The following is a 19815-nucleotide window of genomic DNA, read 5'->3' as shown; positions in this document are numbered from 1 at the left end:
GAAAATATCAGTAACAGCTTCATAAACAGCTCGCTATACACTGACTGTAATAAATCCACTGGGACTCCAAACCTCCCGGTTTTCAGCCACAAACTGAATTTGCTAGCTTATTCTGTCCCCCTGAAGCTAATAAAACAAACAATTTCTGCATCATTTTTCAACTCTCAAATGATAAGCAGCAGATTCTTACATAGGAGAAGGCTCCTGCAAAACCTGTAAGCCATTCAGAGAGACTCTAGATGCATATGAGAAATAAAAAGCTATCAATGACTTTTTGACAAAGCTTTGCCTAGCACACACATAAAGGGAAAAGTGTAATCTCCTTTAACTGTACCTTCACATATATTTTCTGAGATCAAGTTATAGTTGAATTGCCATGTAACTGTATTTTCAATTTTCTTCATACATTTTTATGACAATCTCACTTCAGCAGTATTTACCATTATCAGTCCCAGCAGTCAGGGTTGTTTGCATAAGGTGTTATTTGCCAAGAACCTGATAACTTGAAAGGAAGACCTCTTCTGTCTGCACAGCAGATTCAGAGGTGGAGAAAAGTGGAGGGAATCAACTTAATCACATACACATCTTCCATAAATATCTAAGTAAGAACGGAGCAGAAAATGCATAGGCCATCCTTCTGTAATGGGACTCAACGACACTCATAACATACTTTTTTCATAGGTGACAAAAAGAAATGACAGCATATATTTTCAACTAATTTGCTGTAGAACGATTGCTCACAAACCTCCCGCAAGGGTTGGAAGCCTAACTGCAGACAACCCCATCCAGAACTCGTGCTATCACACACCTAAGTGTTTCCAGCCCTTTTTAACAGCTGAGGGAGTAAGATACAAATCAACACAAAACTTAAAGGCTACCTTCAGGAAGATCAGAGGAATAGGGCTCTGCAAGGAGAAATGCCAAAAGCTACACTATAAATAGCATGTCTGGATATACCTAGCCATGTCTTAACTTCACAATAACTTAAAAGCTACTGAAAGTTCTTAAGCAATGCAGTCTAACGTACAGAGAATACCCAGCACGCAACTGTTACTAATTCATTGCCAAAACAAAGGTATATGGAGAGAGGCTCCTCATGACATGTTCTTAGTTAGGTCCTACTCCACATCTCAGTTGTTCTCCCAGATACTGGAACAAAAGAGATGCTTCTTTCATTTACAGACAACACGAAGCTGGGAAGGGCCATCAGAACGCCACATGTTGGAAATCACAATGGCCACAGCCAACAGAGAAGGTTCTGAACAAAATTAGGATGTAATTTGACAAAGGCCAACTGCACAAAACCAGAGGAAGGCTGCTTATTAGACTGCAATCTACCGGAAAGGATCTGCTGGTCAACACGGATCAGCAAATGGAACATGAATTGGCGTGTTGTCAATAAAACAGTAGATGCCATGCAAGGGGTAATCACCTTCTCAGAAACGTTCAGTCTAACTCAGAACACATTTTTGTTACAGCAGGATCGGCCACCTCCAAGCAGCTATAGCTCCAAAGAGGTTAATTATCACTGCAGCTGGTAACACTCAGCAGCCAGTAACGAACCGTGAACATTTATCCTACTCAAATGTTTGTTTCCTTTGCATTGTTAACATTTAGAGTAATCCTGAATGTAAGGTATGGTGAAGGATAGGCCAGTGATTTACTGGAGGAGAGTTTTGCTGCTCACTGAAGCATGGTGGTGTTCACAGAACGTAATTCCTAGTTTAAGGGGAAAAAACACTTCCGTATCTGAGCAACAGAAATAAGCATTATTTAATTATGAAGAATTGCAAAACTGTGCCCTGAATAAAGAAGGAATAAAATGAGTTTTGGAGTGAGACTGTACATTTCTCCTGACATTCTAGAAGTCTGGAAAAGAAAGATCACATATAAAAGCTACTACGGTCCCTCCAAGAGAAATACTCAACTGCATCCAAAGGAATCTAGACCGAAGGGTTACTTCAAACAGCGGGTGCCCAAATGTGAATTTAGGCAATCCCAGCTAGGCTCTCTCTAGCAGAGGCAGCTTGCCAGGGGAGAGTTTCACAAAGCCCAAGACCTTAACTGGTACGATGGAACCATGTATATATCTGAGAGTAAGTAGACTTATGCTTGTGTAAGTAAACTAAGTACAGATTTTCTTTCATTTCTTCACCCCCGTTTTACAAATGCGTGATTATGTTATTATCTTTAGATATTACAAATAAACACTTTTATTTCTAGATTACCTTAATCTGTCTTAACCTATGGCCCAGCTACTAAGCACAGACTCCAGTGTCCAGAGGTAAGAAAGGCGCTTCCCTCCCATCACACAGATCAGATTCTGCCACTTCAGGAATCAGACAGGACCTGAGTGTACCCAGTGACTCGCAACAATTGAAAAGGCTCTCTGACATGTAACAGGGTATTAGAGTGCACGCTTATCCCTTGCAACCGTTGGGGTCTAGGTCACAAGCAGACCTGTTGACTGCTTCCTGCACACGAGGTATCCTTGCTTACTCCCCACTTGCAGGGAGAAGACCATGGGCTCTCAAACCTTTGCATTATTTCAAAGGCAGGTGTGTGTGCAGAAACAAGCAAGGTAAGTATTATAATTATTGTTGAAATGTGGGCATCTAAAGCATTTGAAACTTGTGCTACTCAATAAATCAGACACGTCGTTCAGAATCCTTGAAATAATATTTGAGATCTAAACTCAAACACATTGCATTAAATAAGCTACGCTGGTTTTGGTATTTTTGCTTCTGCTGCGTTTACATTCCTGTAATACAGAAAGACTTCAGACTTACTGCACAGATCCAGGCAGTACTTCAACCCATCTAAGAGATGAGTTAGTAAAAACATACTGAAGTGCTAATGTCCTTTTTACTGTTCTTTACTAGAAATATAAAAATGGGAAAATAATTCTAAACCAATAGTTACTTCAGTTTCTGAACCTTAAAAAGAACCCTCTGTTCTTTCTCTTCCATTGTTGCATTTGTCCAGGGACTGCACAGGGAAGATGTCAATTACTGTCAGAGGAGAATTAAAACCTCACTTGTGCCTTCTGCTCACTGCAAAATCCTAAAGATAAATAGAAAGTAATCTTCACAAACAAGTGATTCGTAACAAGTCTGTCTGGGGAACTGGAAAGAACTGAATATAATCTCAGTAAAATTCCGCCGCTGAGAACTCTATTCAAGAAAAGCATTTATGAATGCTAGGTAAGTGACTAAGTAGATATGACTTCTAGCTAAATAACACGTCAAATATATAACTCAATGTGTGTTAATGTAATTACATGTTCTCAGTGATAAAGAACTGAAACTTGAAAGACAAAACTGGAAGTTACACTTCTGTAAGAGTTCCCTTACCACTTCTGTAAGTGCTAAGGGAAGTATTCATTTTAGAACAGGTAGTGATTCTTGCAATATCTCCCACTCTAAGAATAAGTTTAAATGATAATATTTTAAGATGTGTTTTGGATCACTAAATAACATTTAGATCACAAAGGTTTCCCAATGCCAGCTTCTGAAGCTACTATATTAATAAAGGTAATTGTCCTCTTCCATGAATAATGTTAATTATGCATTATGACCTTTTCTCTGACTACTAGAATTTTGCATTCTCTCATGTCAAGAGTTAATTTCAGTTATTCAGTAATGGATCTGTTTGAAAAATGAAAGGATACACTTGGCAACATTCAGGATAAACGTTATGATGAATCACACATTCTTGTAAGGTGTGTATTTCTCCTACAAAAATATTTAAATTCGTACGTACATGGTTGCTTGTCTGTCTGAGACAACATTTTTGCTGTACTTTTATGAGGTCTTGGGCTATAAATTAGCTGCATACGAACTGAGTCTGGAGGGAATGTCTTCTAAATTTTAAATACATCCGTACATACTTAGATCTGTCATCTAGTTTCCAAGAGTTTAAAGGAAAAACAAAACCAAACAACTGTTTAAGTGTGACCTGTACAAAACCAATGCTTTCTTTTCTAGCACTGCAGAAACAAAAGCAGAAAATTATGCTAAAATCAGACTCCATCACCTGCAAACACTGGACCCACTGCTTAATCAATATTCTCTTATCTTTGTTCTCCAGCAGATGAAGGCTTTAACATGTTAGGCAGTGTATGCTTTTCATAATGTAGACTGCAAAGCTTGCTGAAATCAAATGCTTCCTTTATGAGAGCTCCAGTTGACTTGGGCACATCCAAGAAAAACATTTATATGGCATTATATTCAACCACCTTCCTTGCCTCTTCTCTCTTCCCTTCTCTCAAGGCCCTGTTTCTTTTTGAACTAATGCCACCACTGGGCTGAAAGCAAGTTAAAGCTAAACACAGAAAGGCTAGATAACTCAATGAACTGCTGAATCATATCAAAAAAGGACTTTCCTTTTGAGGATATGCTATATGCTGAGAGTAAGCTATACTGATACAACATTACTTATGTTATTCTGCTAGGCTACATGCACAAGTATATTTTAACAGAGACATTGTTAGATGCATTGTCCATGTATACAAAGATGATTATTATGCTAATTTACTGTGACCCACCAGACAACACCTGTAGTGCTGAAGATAACTTGGCTTAAACAGACAAATTCCAGTCCTGTGAACAGCTCTTTCTCTTGCAAAACAAAGCATAATTTTAAGGCAAAAAAGGTCAAGACTGAAGCTGGAACAGGGAGGTAGGATTTGCTAAACTATTAACTACCCACCTCTACCCTCTTGGCTTCAGCTGTACCAGAGGTCCAAATTCTTTACTGTGCGAGTGCAGAGAGGGTTATTCCCATAAATAACTTGACAGATGAGATCAGATTTTCACACAAAACCCAGAATTTGAAGGCGAAGAGGAAGATCTAGTTAAACTTGCACAACATTCAGGAATCAGCCCATGCTCCTTACCTCCCCTCAATTTTTCCTCCTCCCTGAATTATATCACCTGGAGCTACAGCTGCAGGGTGGCATGGTCTGAGACTATATGGGCAGAACTCACCCATTGTCCATGGGACTCCTAGCACCACCATCCTTCCAGCTTCTGCCAAGAGCTGGAAAAATGGCCAAGCTCTGAAAGTTAACACAGGGGCGGGGGGGAATGCACAAACGAAAAAGCAATTACTCTCCTGTGTAATGGAGACAACTTCCATTTGTATTACATACCTAAATTATCTACAAGTGCCCCTAGAAACAACATAACTCTTTAGTGCAAAAACTTAACAACTAGATTTTCTCCAAATACCAAATATGATTCCACTATTCCTCTGGTGCAGAGAGAGGGAGGGGGAGAGAGAGAGAGAGAGAGAGAGAGAGAGAGAGAGAAATTGTATGCCATTTGAACAGACTGTCCAAAGAACCTCAAAAAAATATTGCTGGTCTGAAATGCAATACAAATCAAAGATCAGAACCTGAGGTCAGAAAAGGCTGTACTTACTCCTTATTCCTGCTTTTAATGCATGGCTGGTAAAGGACTTTGACAGCATTCCAGGTCCCCACTGGTCCAGAGCTAGGCATGAAAATATCTCCAAACAGTGTAAAAACACTGTGGGAAGAGGAACTTCCTGAAGACTCCACTAGCAATGTGTCAGAATTTAAAAGCCACATCTAGAAATGAAGAAATAATTTATTTTACTGTAGTTTACATCAATTTCAATTTTTTCCTTTACTCTGATCCTAAATCAACTGATACTAAAGCCATATTCTCACAAAGTTTCTAATAAAGTGTTAAAAAACATAAGTTGATGGTTGATAATTCACACAGTCTGCAGTTTCTAGTAGAGAAAACAGGTTAATACAATAAACTGATGTCTGATTTATCACAGTCACTCACTCTTAAGAACATTATTTCTGTGAAGCTGCCTCTTTTTGTGGCTGCAGCACATACCCTTTGCTAGTAACAAAAGAAACAGTCCCATGTTGTCTGTTTCACTACCAAATGGATTATTTCTCTAATTTCATAGGTTTTTAAGAATCAGTCGAGCATATAATGTTGAAAAACTGAGGGGTAAAGACAGGGAACTGAAAGATTGCCCACTGGAAGTGCCAGAAATTAAAGTTTTTTAGAAAAAGCATGACAGTTATGACTGGATAGAGCTAAGACATGCAAGGAAAAAAGACAGCAATTAATGTGGTCTAAAAGGAAGACTGGGATTTAGAAACAGTTGTAACAGACCTTTACTTGGAAAATAAATCTTTATCAAACTTGCTAATGGGACTGGCGCTCTTCAGCACTACATGTTCACAGGAATTCACAGGATATTTACTGGAGAGAGTTTTGAGAAATCTGAACTTTTTGCATCACATTATGGATCTAATTAAATCTTTGTGATTGTGCATCAGTATTCAAACTTGGATTCGGGGCTTTCATGCTAAGCACTGCACAAAAAAGTCAGGCTTTTCTTCTAATCACAGCCTGCAGAGTGAAGTGATCCAAGTTAGCAATGGAAATCAATTTTTACAAGTCCTGAGCCTGTATGAAATGTTTATATATGAAAATTTTAACAGAGAAAACAGGATTTATGCAGTGCTGCTCACTAGAGTAATCTTCTGCTTCTCATGACCTAATCAGCTTCAAGTAAAACAAGTTACGTGATGTTAGGTAGCAGACATATGATGATATCCCCTGTAGGGGGAGAAAACCATTGTTAACAGGACACACAGTATATGTCATAATTGAATGTGACAGTCACAATTTATCAGAGCCCAAGGCTCAGAACATTACAATGGAAGCTTCATAAAAGAGGAATGAGATATATTGATAAAGATGTCTTGGGAGGAGATGGGAGGAGGAGAATCACTTTAGCATATGCACATAAACGATGACAAGCAACTGCACTTGGCTTAGCAAGTGGCTGTTCATCAGTTTTGCTCTGGTAACTCACTGTACACACTCATAGCCGAAACTGCAAAATATATCTCATTAGTCAGGACCACTGCACACAATGCTTTAAGCCAAGTGTTGAAGAGATGTTGAAGAAAATGGGGAAAAAAGAGAAGTGTCTTGTACATACAGGCCACTGCCAACACGCTTAGCTTTAACTAAACAGAGTTCCATCCTTTTGAAATTATTAACACTTCCCTGTGAAGAAGCCTCCTGGGATGCTTTTCAGAAAGGGGAATATCCTTCAAACTACTCTAGGAAACAATGCAGCAATAGCTGTCTGCTCCTTTCAGAATCCTTCTGCAGCTTGCTTTAGAGAAAGCGATCAAACCATTTCATTTGCAACATGGTCCATCTGAAATGTACTTCCTTCTACCACAAGCGCTGATATGTGGCGTCTCACAATAACATTCTACCACTTGTTCAGAGTATGTCTTTGTCTCAACAGCAATACAACAGATCTGTATTAATAATTTAGCACACAATACAGAAAAAGCAAATGAATCTTTGTGGGTGGAAAGACACTTGGCCATGAAAAAATCAACTTCTGAAACTACATTTGCTTCTTCAGGCAATCATTTTCTTCTTCTCCTCTTGCATGAATTATTTTTTATCTTGCTTTTGGTCTGAACAAACAATCACCCACCAAGATTTGGTGAGTTGACTCAAAGCAGTTTATACATGAGACTTCTGGCTAATGTAGTTTCAAATTTTGATCTGTGCTTTCAACTAAGTTACTCAAAATGTAATCTTTCCTTCCTCCCTACCACTCTGTACAGCAAAGCCTGCACAACCAAATCCCTTTCATGTTAACTCCAGTAATAAAAGAATCTCTACAGAAAGATAGAAATATAAAGTTTAGAATCCATTCATAGTGTGGATTGATGACATTTTCTGAAATGACAGCAGCAGGAGAAAGCATTTGGGGTTTTTGTTGGTGGTTTTCTAGTTGTGTTGGTTTGGGTTTTAGATCATCTTGCCAATAGGTTTCAAAGACGTTCTTATGAGAAAAGCTGAAATCTCAGTTACACTTCGTGATATTTGATTCAAACAGGTGAAATACTATGATTTACATTATGTGATCAGTTTCCTAAAATCTCAACCTGTGTCTGCAGCATCAATTTGTAGACAATTAGACAACAATTCAAATTTAACATGGCTAAAGAAAGCTGTTCTTCCTTGTTAGTTCTTTCTTAGCTATTGCAAACATTACCATTACTTAAATCATCACACAGGTCAATAATGCAAACATCTTTCATTACAGCTTCCTTGTCCTCACATTCAGGCTGTTAGATAAAGATGAGGTTTCCTCATATTACACAAAGAATAAAGCTAAGAGACCTGGGTAGTTAAGTCTCAACAGGTACTCATTATCTCACATCTTGATGACTGCAACATCCCCCTCTCCAACTGTGACAAATGCAAACTTGTTCTGCTCATGCCCTCCAAGACATGATTCAAGAACCAGTATCTGATTGACAGGTGTCTCTCATTTTGTTAACGTATTTATTTTCCTGTGATATATTCCCACTCCCTCTCCATTCATTCCTGAAATACAAGCTGCCTTACTTTCAAAGCACTTTACAGGTTAATCTCACTCCAAAAAACACCTTTTATTCAGTACTGCAAGACTGAAGTGAGTATTCAAACACTCCAAACTCTATCGCACACCTTTTTTTGCCGTATTTTCAGATACGTTTCTTTTGGGGTTTTATCAGGTCCATCATGTTCATAGGATAAATTCCCTATATTAATCCAGAAATCTACTTATTTACCTCTTTCAAACCTATCCTTTTTTATAAGTACAGAAAAAAAATTACTTCTATTAAGATGTTGCTATGCTGACCAATAATGTACCATTTTGCTTGTGTTCTCCTATATCACTATTCGCTTGCTGTCCTCACCATATTCTCAGCTTGTAAGTCATGCAACTTCAGGGTAGGGAACCCTTCAACAGTGGAGCACAGCAAGGAGGCAAGTTATTCATCTTTTAGAGAATGTGAAAAGGGCAATGACACAGTTAGGACAAATACAGAAATCTGTATATGCCATCTTTTTTTTTTCCTGAGAAAAAGAGACTTATTTATTGTCATCCTTTAAATAATAATAATGAAAAACCCCACAACATAAGCAGTACAGAGCTTTCAGGAACTTGGTTATCACCAACCTAAACAACAGAAACTCAGTTATGATATCTGCAAATAACATAACTGGTAATGTCAAGTGATATACACAGAGGAAATAAGTATATGTAATATTTGTATGTTAAAAAGAAAATCTAAAAAGACTTGTGAGAGACCTTAACCTTAATTACTTTACACACAGCCTAAGCTGTGTGTATTCATGTATGTAGGCACAACTGTGAAACAGGATCTTGGGCTTATTGTCAAAACAAGTGGGATAGCTGGTCCATGATGCATCAGTGTGTACTCACGGCCTCAAGCACCTACATTTTTTACTGTTTAGCTGTTTGCAACATTAATATAAACAGTGCTCACATTCACTTGTGGCCACAAGGCCTCTGAGTCCTAAGATTTAACCCATGACTCCAGAACAACTGTTGGTGTGTATATAGTACCTAGAACCTCACCCTGGGCGTGAGTAAGGGCTTTCAGAGGTTAAACACAAAAAAAATACTAAAACCTCACTAATAAAAAGGAAGGGATGCCAATCAGAAGCCAAACCCTATGCTAATTCAGCCTGCTCCTCTAATCAATACATTGGCAAAAATGCAACTCAGATTTAGGAGTAATGGCAATCTGCTAAATAAGGTGATTTTTCTGTTAGAAAATAACCTGTTCATTCTATATAAGCTACTAGACTTAAGCATCAGAATTTTAGGTGACTTGGAAAAACATATGCTACAAGGGAAAAATCACAATTTTTAATGACTCCTCAATTAGATTACAAATACTGACAATTATGAGTCTGCTCATGAGACCTTACTTTATCATCACAGAAGTATTTCTCAGTGGTTGCATAGATGTTATCTTGGCACTAAGATTTATTTAAAAGCAACATACATACACTTACCTCAGAATCTGGATGTTTGGAAATCACAGAACTTGGACAATGTGTATGTAGGTTTTATTTATTATTATATTTATTTAATTAGATTGCCTCCCTCAACAAAGTGCATCTATAAGTTTATCCAGGGCAGGAATCCACAATCATGTATTCCTTTATCTTTGTGTCTATGAATTACTCACACAAACTGCAAAATTACAAACTCCTTGCCTATATCTAGTTTGTGAATAAAAGGCAACAGCCCTGGTTATACCAAGTGCATAGTATTAAGATAATTCCAGACCCAAATTCCTATCCATCTTAACAGTTTGAGGAATTTAGCTGTCGCTATTTAAATATCAAGTTTAACAGCATTAGAACATTAAGTATAATAGGCAATTTTATTTTTGTTTACTCTTCACTTTGCAATGCAATGTACTGACTACATTAGAAGTCTCTGCTGACTTAAGACAATATTTGTGAAAGATGCTACACAATTTGATGAACTTCTGGTGATTAATGACAAGAAGCAGTGGACCAAGAAGATGAGATACATATTATAAAGTAAAAACTTGAGTTTTCCATATTTTCTGAATACAAAACACAGTGTTATTTCTGTGCTACTTGTGATGCACCTCTAGTACTTTCACTTCTGTATTAATAGAGACAATTTCCATATGTACATCTACTTAAAATTAAAAACAGCAATAAATTTCTTACTTGAACAGAATTCTTCAGAACTACTTCAAGAATTCGAATTTCTTAATTTTCTTTAAATTTACAATCATGAGCAGCATAAACAATACATTTTAGGAACTGGGATTCATAGGTTGAACTTCTTCAGCAGGATAAAGATAAAAAAAACATCTTACCAGAATATAGCTTTTTCCATTGTCCCCTTTTACAGCGAATCTAAACGTGCTTTTAGCAGAGGACAATTCCACAAGACACTGAGCAACCATGCTCTGTATGAATTGAGACCTGTTTAAGAAATAGCCGCGTATTATATGTTTTCATAACGACTGCATGCACAAACTCACTTATATCGATGCAGTACAAGTATATGAGTATCACCATACTGTTAATTCCACTACAGTCCTACAATCACTTTCTACTGAGAGATGGGACTTCTTTATCTTTCTCTTTCTCAAAACTAGAGGACTTTATATTTCCTGCCATATGAATTTTTTAATAGATCAGCAGTCTAAATTGCGCCACATCATTTACTTTGACCAACACCAATTGTCAAATGCTGAATAAAAGCTTTTGTCTGTATACTTTACACATCTGAACACAAAGTTCAGAATGATACACGTTTCAAATACAAATCACAAAAGAAAAGAACTGTGACTAACAGATAGTACAGGACACAAGATAGCTATATCAAGTTCTGTTTCATCTTAGTCTTAACATCAAATTGAATTTCTTGAAAATTCAAAATGTCATTTCCAGTTAAATATTTTAAGCTTTACTTGATTTAACTTTATATAATATAACCTTCCATTTTCTTCATCAGTCACTAGACATAATGCAAACTTAAATAGTTCAAAATCAATAAATTTTGGCTTATCACCTGAATAGTGAGACACTGCAACAACTTATATAAACTCTCTCTCTTGCATCACACACAAACACACACAAAGAGAAGCAAACAAAATCATACATGACTGAATTCAGACTACAATACCTTTACAAAGCTTAATTCTGTGACAGCACTTTGTTACTTTATGTAATTTTTCAAGAAATTAAAATGTTAACTGCATTTCTAGCATCCTTCCTAAAACATAAATGTGAACAAATCATCTGATTTTTTTATTTTTATTTTTTACCTTGGTGTTGGGGTGAAACTTTCCTCAGATGGTCGAATAATCACCTCAGTGACATAATATTTAATGGTATCTAAAACGACAAAAACTTTTTTTGAGTACAACAGAACAACCAACTTGTTAAGAATAGAGTGTAAGTCACCGCATCACTAAATAAACTTCTGTTCAGTGTTCAATCAAGAGGTGCAGCAGATGGTCAAATTCTGCTTTGGTTTGTCGGAGGAAAAGCAACCAGTAACAGAAAACATACATTGCCAGAAGAAAACTGCTCTGAGCTAATTACATGATCAGCAGTTTGTCTTCTATATTGATCTTTGTTTAATGCTGGAAACAATCACCTTGAAACAAAGCAAGTAAGAGCTGAAGCCAAACCTGAAAGATGAATTGAAAGAACTTTCCTAAAGCACTGAGATCAGCATAGCTTACATAAGTGTTTTAGTACCCTCTGCTGCTCAGTAATGCTGCGGTGAATCACAAGAGACAGTTTTAATAACAGCACACACAGGAGAATAATTTTTGTCTTTGTTCAAAGAGCAGAATAGAACTCCTTTCCAAAAGTCACATTACCTCAACACTAATACTGCGTATCTTCTGAGTCTCAGTGTAGCTGTTCCCCAAAAGCTCCACTAAGACAGCCTTTAACCCTAATTGGACGTGTTTGAGTACAGAATTTAACCCCCATCAATAAAGTCAGGTCAAAGATGATAATATTGAAATTCTGGATCTACGCTACAGACACTGCCTAGCCAGGGGCCCAGAAGAACAGGTTAAGCATAGAGAGCAATAAATTCATCCTACTAAGCCTTAGAATGTGAACAACAGTAGATTGATCAGCTCCATAAATTTCAAGGGTGCAAGGGATTGTCTCCTCTGATCTCTGTCCACACACACCATTAAAACTGGATGAAAGCAAGCATTTCCGGAAGATACTTAATATGTTTTAAAGATTCCAAAGTCCTGGTAATCCCACCTGTTCTCCAGATAAGCACTACATGGTTTTAATTATCCTCACTGCTAGGAAATTATATTTTTACTTCTAAGTTAAATTTTAGTCTGCTATGTGTTGTGCCTAGTCCTGGAAGACAGGAAGAAAAGAAGCCAGTTCAGTCACTCCAGCTCCCCAGCTGCTACCCTGAGTAAGGAAGTGGTGCTACTGCTGCAAGGGCATTGGGAATTAAGATGTTTGCTTGCAGAGAAATAGAAAGTGGGATTTCCCAAGAAAAAAAAATCACCCAAGTATACGGGGATAGAGTTGGGGGAAAGAATAGTCGACCTGGGAATTTAAAAGCCAAATCTGGCCTCCACAGCTACACCACTCTAATCCAGCTTTATCTTCAGGGCACTGATACCTGCTCCTGAGGAAGCACCAAAGCATGACAGTGAAGTCTGCTCTCTAGTGTTTTTTCACAGAGATGGCTGTGTCTAGACTTACACCATACATCTCTGGTTAGGTTTTTTGTCTGTTCTTTGAACTCTATGTAAATTTCCTACAGTACTGCAAACAATGGATATGCTATCTAACTTCAGCCATGTACAGAGTCCAAACCAAATCCCTGCACATCCACACAGCATTTGTTTTTTCCCATACCCCCACTGAGCACATCAATTACTGGTTGCTACAACCGTCTGAAGGTTTAGCTATTAAGGCACCCATTATTCATGACGGTCTCTGAAGTTCTTTTACAACCACTGCTTTCCCAAAGTCACAACCTGCTTTGTGGGCTTTCAAACACCTTACCTTAAATGCAATTTTATTAAAGCCTGTACTGTTCAGATCCCTGTACAGGACAATCAGAATCTTCTGTAACAGAAGATCTTCTGTCTTGCATCTCCTCATGACTTATTTCTTATGCAGGCTTTGCTTTTTATGAAAAGTTGTTATATTCTCCAGATCTCTGAACTAAGCCAGGCTCACACTGACTGATGCAGAGGGACAATGAAAGAATGAACACCACTAGTAACAGTCTTATCATTGGTTCTCTCCTGTTAATAACTGCATTTTAAAAACCACCAGAGACTCATCTTTACACTACTTCAGGTAAACCCTGCTGATTCAATATAATGACAGTTTTTACATCAATAATCTCATTATCGGATGATGATGAAAGAGAACCTATTTCTTGGACAAGGCTTCCTTCACATGAAACCAGACTGGCTGCTATCAATCATATCTTTAGCTTCTAGTTCTGTGTTGCTGAAGCTCTGAATTAACCTTTCCATTATTCTGTAGGACTGACAGCAAAATAAACAACCTATAGTTTATCAGGCCTCATTTTTTACTGGGATTCCTAGTAAACTGGAATCATGCACGGAGTCTTCCAAAGCTTTGGAATAAACCAAATACACTACAGAAACATGGAAGAAGAAAATCCCTGTCATAAGCCACTTTCAAGGTCTGACAGTGGAAGTAACAATCTCAGCTGTTCGAGAAAGGAATGAGACAAACACACAGGAATCGGCCCTGCACCTTACTGATAAACTACTTTCCTCCAGAGTTTTTAAACTCCAGCGCTCAATGGTTGATGCAGTGGAGTCTAGTTTGGTTTGTACATCCCATACCTGATGATACTGTTTCTCCCACCATTGTCTTGCAGCGCTTACAAATTACTCTGGTATTTTCCTTTGATTTCTGTAGGACAAAGAAATGTCATTTAAATGTCACTTAGTTATTCTGAAAAAAAGAATATATAATTTTAGCATATTCTCCAGAGCAGATAGTGAACTTTGTATACTTGTTTCTGTTCTCTTTATGTTTACAGACACACAGATTTGCATTCACTGCTTGAGCTTTCTACACTTTGACTTGCTTGTAAGTTTCATACTAGTTGTAATGTCTGGCAATATCTGCTGACCGCACAGCACAAACTGAATAGCTAACAGGAGAATCTTGTAATATTGAGTGACTAGATAATAAAATGACAAGGTAAATTCGATTTTGGTAAGGGCAAAATAATGCACATGAAAAGAAGTGTTCCAAAATACATGCATAAAATATGCTGCAATGTAACTACCATCACTCCGTAAAAAGTTCTAGCCACTGTGGACAGTTTTATAGGAACACCAGTCCAACATTCAACAGAGAACAGAAAACGTCCACAGAGTATTCTGAATTACTAGAGAACAGCTGAAGACCACAACATAGCACGATATTCCAGAAAGGTACAGTGGATTCTGTTATTGAACGACCCCACTCTCTCAACTCAAGCAGAAACAGAAAAAGTATCGACAAAGAATAAACATCAGAGGTGCAAAACAATTTCCATACATAGCAAGAAAACACATGTAATGGGAGAAAGCATGAAAGACAAAAACCTGAGGAGTATCATCGAGGTATATAAAAACATGGATGTTTAGGAAAAGCTGAAGAAGAAAAAAACATTTACTCTCATAGCTCACGCTACGAAATTATAACCTAGTTTGTATCAAATAAAAGGAAGGTATTTGTCACATAATGCATAATATAGTTTGGTACTCACTAGAGGCAAGTACTTTTCAGATTAAAAGTATACATAAGTTCAAAAAGTCTTCAGAAACTCAGGGGATGCAATGTTCATCAAAGGCTTATTAAAACCAAAAATGTGGACAACATCTAGTTCAAGAAGTCTCTACGCTGGCCAAAACATCACTCAATACCTGCCTTACTCTTATGTATCCATTACTGCCCATTGAAAAAGATCTCATTTCTGGATGAATCTGTGACATGCCCTAGTCACACTCCTACTAATTCCAGTGTTAATATGTAAATTCAGTATTCATATCAAGATGTAAGTAAGCACAACTCCTACTTTAATCCAACGTCTAAATTCCAGAACTGGTTCTGTGTGGGCTGATTAACCTGGGCGTAGCACAGTACAACTCTGTTCTGGAAGCAGTATGTATATACAACCACTACGATGCTCCTGAGTTAATAAACCCTTATGGAGCTAGAAATCCTGAGAATGTAATGAGAAGACATCTAAAATGGATTTTTACATGTAGTCTGTGTATAATCACCTTTATAATTGTTTATATAACATACAGTACATAAAACTACCCATGTGTAATTAAACAACTACTGGTTTATTGGCTTGGTTTATAAGTCCAAACTAGTCACTATCAACTTCATATTGTAGCACATGCCTAAAGAAATAGTATTTCAATTTAACATAAATTAAATTAGTTGAGGGGGGAAATCTCCAAATTTATCTTTTTCTGTAACCTTTGTAAAAGATGGCAACAGTTCCCATGGATTCCAACTGGAGTGAACACACATGCACTCTCTAGAGGGCATAGTTTTTCTTCATATTTCTTAGTATTCATATTTTAAAGTGTGTACAGTGAGGACTTGTCAGACTGACGTCCAGAACAAAAAGTGGTGATCTGTGGCCTATCACATCACAAAATTCTTAAAACAAAATAAAAACAAACAAACAAACAAAAAGACCAGCATGAAGTAAATCCAGTGGCCCTAGCTATCTCAGGTACACTTTTTGTCTTACAAATAAGTTTTGAGGTATGTCCATTACAGTCTGTCTTCAGAACCTGGAGTGTGGACTCTCAAGACTACGCAGATTTCCAAGCACAATTATTCTAATAAAAAATTGAATAATGAATTGTTAATTGAGTTATTCTAATTCAGGTGCCTTAAAGGACATGTAGTCTGTCATTAGATTGGTGATGAAAGAGATTATAGATAAGTCAAACAGACACTGGGCCAATTTTTCCAGTTACTCTATGGAAAAGTATAAGTACTTCCTGCTGCAATGACAGGAAAGGAGTAAACAAGGGAGGTAAAGGAGTTATACACACCAGCCTGGATAATTAGGCAAGTTGTGCTTAGTCTAACAATCTGCACTAAAATATAACCAAATGCCAGATGATATATTCAGAAACAGCAGGAACAACAAAGGCAGTGATGATAAAATAAAGGAATACATAGTAGAAGACAGCAAAAATCGAACTAATTTAGATGATGGTAGCTAATCAAACCAGAGTTACTAATGAGATGCTACAAAAGAAAGGGCAAACATGATCTCTGAATGCATGAGCAACTGAATAGTTGATAGGGATAAACAAAAAAACAGAACATCTTCAGAATTAGTGAGATGATTACTGAAAAAATGGATCTATAAAGTATGCTGAAATTTTGGAAAATGCTTTGGAAAACTACTACAAAAATAATTTCCAGAAAATAAATACACCTTAGAGATAAAAAGAGATACAGAGTTGCAATTCTTAGTGTGCATAATTTAATAGAAGGCAGCAAAGAGGATGATTAACCACTGAAAGAGATTACCAAGGAATGTGATAAAGCTTCCATCACTTGAAGTATTAAATCAATATTGGATATCTTTCTCAAAGCTATAGCTCAGACAGAACTGATGGATTTGATGCTGGAAATACCTAACAGACTTCTCTGATCTGTACAATGCAAATAATACGGTGAACAGAAAGGACCACTCTGGCTCCACAAAAAACATAAAAGCATGCCACATCAAATCTGAACTTCTGATCACAAAGTCCTGCTTGCTCCTCACAAACCAGGAATCAAACTAAAAGCCCCAGGGAGCGCCCAACAGCCTTTGCTACAGCTTCAGAGAGCTATGTTGGAAGTACAGTCCCCTCATTATGGAGATCAGAAAAACATCTGGCTCATATATATGCAATTATCCCCTTTCCCATTTCCTACCTTTCTAGTCCTCTCAAACATACACAGTAAAATCACTTGCTTAACGTGAAAAGCAAGAGTAAGTAGAGAGGGTTTCGTGAAAACCGGTATTTGAGGTCGGTACAAATATTGCACAGCACAAGTATGTAATGTACAGTACTTCCTTGAAAGGTAAAACTTGAATGTTTTTTTCTGACTACAGTTACAGGTGCTAACTGAGAATTGTGCAGTACAGTACCTAAAAAACACAGCTAAATCGTATTATGCTTCAACAGAAAAAGCAAGTTTTAGCTAGACTAATTAAAACAATATATCTATTTGACAACTTGCAGCTGCTGGCAGTTTGTGGATGGAGGTGGATCACCAGCCTAATATTTTCTGTTTCTATTCCTAAGGATCCCTGATACGGTGTCAGGGAAAATATTTTCCCCCAAGAGATACTATTAGGATGCTGCAAGACCATGTGACATTTAAAAACTATGTTACACTGGAAGACTAATAGATGTGAAAAATGTATTTGCAATGGATGGATGCTGTCTTGGTCCCACTGGAGGTTGGAAAAGATTAAGCATCTCTGGTACGTTTCTGCTACTATTTTGGTCATGGGCAAACACTTCCGAAAGAACTGCAATGCAATTAAAAAAGAACTTTCATACTGGGGCAGACTGCAACAATATTCTCTGAAATGAGAACATTTATTCCAATAGCAATCTATCTTGCCTCTAACTTTCTATTACTCGTATTATGGAAGAATTTTCTGTTTCATTATGAGGGTTTTTTTCCTTATTAGTCCAGTTTCTGCTGGTTCTTACAGTTTTGCTCATTTGCTTGGCAACCAAGTGATGCTGGAAATAATCAAATGCAGAAATAAGAATTCATTGCAAGCGTGAACGATGTAGAAAGAAGGATTTGACACAAACAAGGAAACAATTCTAAACTTCAATGCAAGTTTAAGGAAGAAAACATGAAAATTCATCCACTAAACTACTATTGTATGTCTCTGACAGCAAATAGCCTCCCTCCTCATTCAAAAAATCTGCTGTTATCCTGATTTGACCCACATCTCAGTAACGTCTTTGCCCCACATCCTTTTATCATGTTTCTGCCTCAACACCATCTCTCTTCTCATGAACATTCTCTTTGATTGAAGAGTGCTGGGTGGACTGCTCCCCTGTCTTTGGGCTGCAAAGCGAACTCCATGCACCCTGCCTCTTCCCGTCTTTGTTCCCACTGTTCTAAGATCTCTTTTGAGGCTATTGAAATATAAGATAATTCATTTTGGGAACCTCTGGCAGAAGCACTGCCCTCTTGGAAATTTGGAATCTTTTGCTCAGCCTCCTTCTCAAGGATACTTAGAAGAAATAACTCCAATTGCCACAGAGTTAATCCAAATTAATCTGCTTCTCTCACGCTGATATCCTTTCAGGGTATCAGTTCTTATTTTCCCCTCCCCATATTCTGCTTCTCAAAGAACAATGGAACAAGAAACCAGTGGGACCACAGATGCAAGACTTGCAAATAAGAACTGTAGGACAGAACTATTCCCCAAGCAGATGGCTCACTTGGATGCATTGCACCAGCAACCGTTGAACTGTGAGAATCCCAGTGATTTAACTGTGGATAATATAAATCCCTAATGATGATAAGCAGCAGCAGCAGACAGGAATCAGGGTCTCTGGTGTTACTTCTCAGCAGATTAGAAGTTTCATGTTGGGAATCTGTACATAGCAAGTCATCAGCTGTTACAGATACAAGTTGCCAAGGCAGCAATTGTTGCCATAATTGCAGGTTTTTAGTAATTAGGTTTAATATATGGTATTGGAAGCAAAGATGGCATCTGTAGGCCCAACCTTTGTCAGCACAAATACAGACAAGCAGCAGATTAACAGAAAAGGCTTTATGGAAATGGCTTTGATGACCTAAATTCCTGGATCTTCCTCTGGTAGAAGAAAATATTATTGCTTGAACTTTTATACAAGAAGCTAAACTTCTAAGATAAGTAAAGCACTGAATGTTCTTTCTTCATGGGTTTTATCCCACCATTGAGACAGTATCCCTAAAAATTTTTCTTTTTTCCTGGCAACAATTTTTGATGTTTCTAAGCCAAATGACAGCCTTCTTCCTAGAGACTCAGCTGATGGATATATCCTCTCCTGGAACAACTCAGAAACATCAATATGAACAGTTGTAACTTGAGGTGGCAGGTCCCTTTCACTAGACAAAGCAGTCAAACAAACTCAATTTCCTTAACTGTATTCTAAGAGTATAAAACACTTAAATCCAGCCACAAAACACATTCTGATTTTTCCAAGTCTTTCTGAAGCTACAAAAAAGAGGAAAGAAAAAAAAAATCACACCTTCCTTTGATCATATTTAAGGCTATGCATCCAGTCATAGTTTGAGAAGAAAAAGCATTGTTAGTCCAGTTTCCTCCTCGTTCTTCACTCTACTACCCTTTGAAAAACAC

General features: G+C 37.5%; 1 protein-coding gene across 5 annotated transcripts in view; it reads right to left on the bottom strand.

The window, feature by feature from the left end:
* UBE3D (ubiquitin protein ligase E3D) overlaps positions 1–19815 on the bottom strand; it is a 92370-nt gene that overhangs the window by 53924 nt on the left and 18631 nt on the right. For all 5 annotated transcript variants that reach the window (XR_013928488.1, XM_080389493.1, XM_080389494.1 and 2 more), the window contains 4 exons: positions 14261–14330; positions 11705–11774; positions 10748–10856; positions 5424–5593 (listed from right to left, as the gene is read on the bottom strand). Coding sequence is in view for 4 of the 5 variants with exons in the window: in XM_080389493.1 (XP_080245619.1) it covers positions 5424–5593; positions 10748–10856; positions 11705–11774; positions 14261–14330 (419 nt within the window). In the remaining variant the exon portion in view is untranslated. The remainder of the gene's footprint in view (positions 1–5423; positions 5594–10747; positions 10857–11704; positions 11775–14260; positions 14331–19815) is intronic.

Source organism: Falco punctatus (assembly GCF_963210335.1).
Source record: "Falco punctatus genome assembly, chromosome: 5".
NCBI classification, from domain to species: domain Eukaryota; kingdom Metazoa; phylum Chordata; class Aves; order Falconiformes; family Falconidae; genus Falco; species Falco punctatus.
Note: the sequence above shows the minus strand (reverse complement) of the source record. Positions and strands in the feature narration are given on the sequence as shown.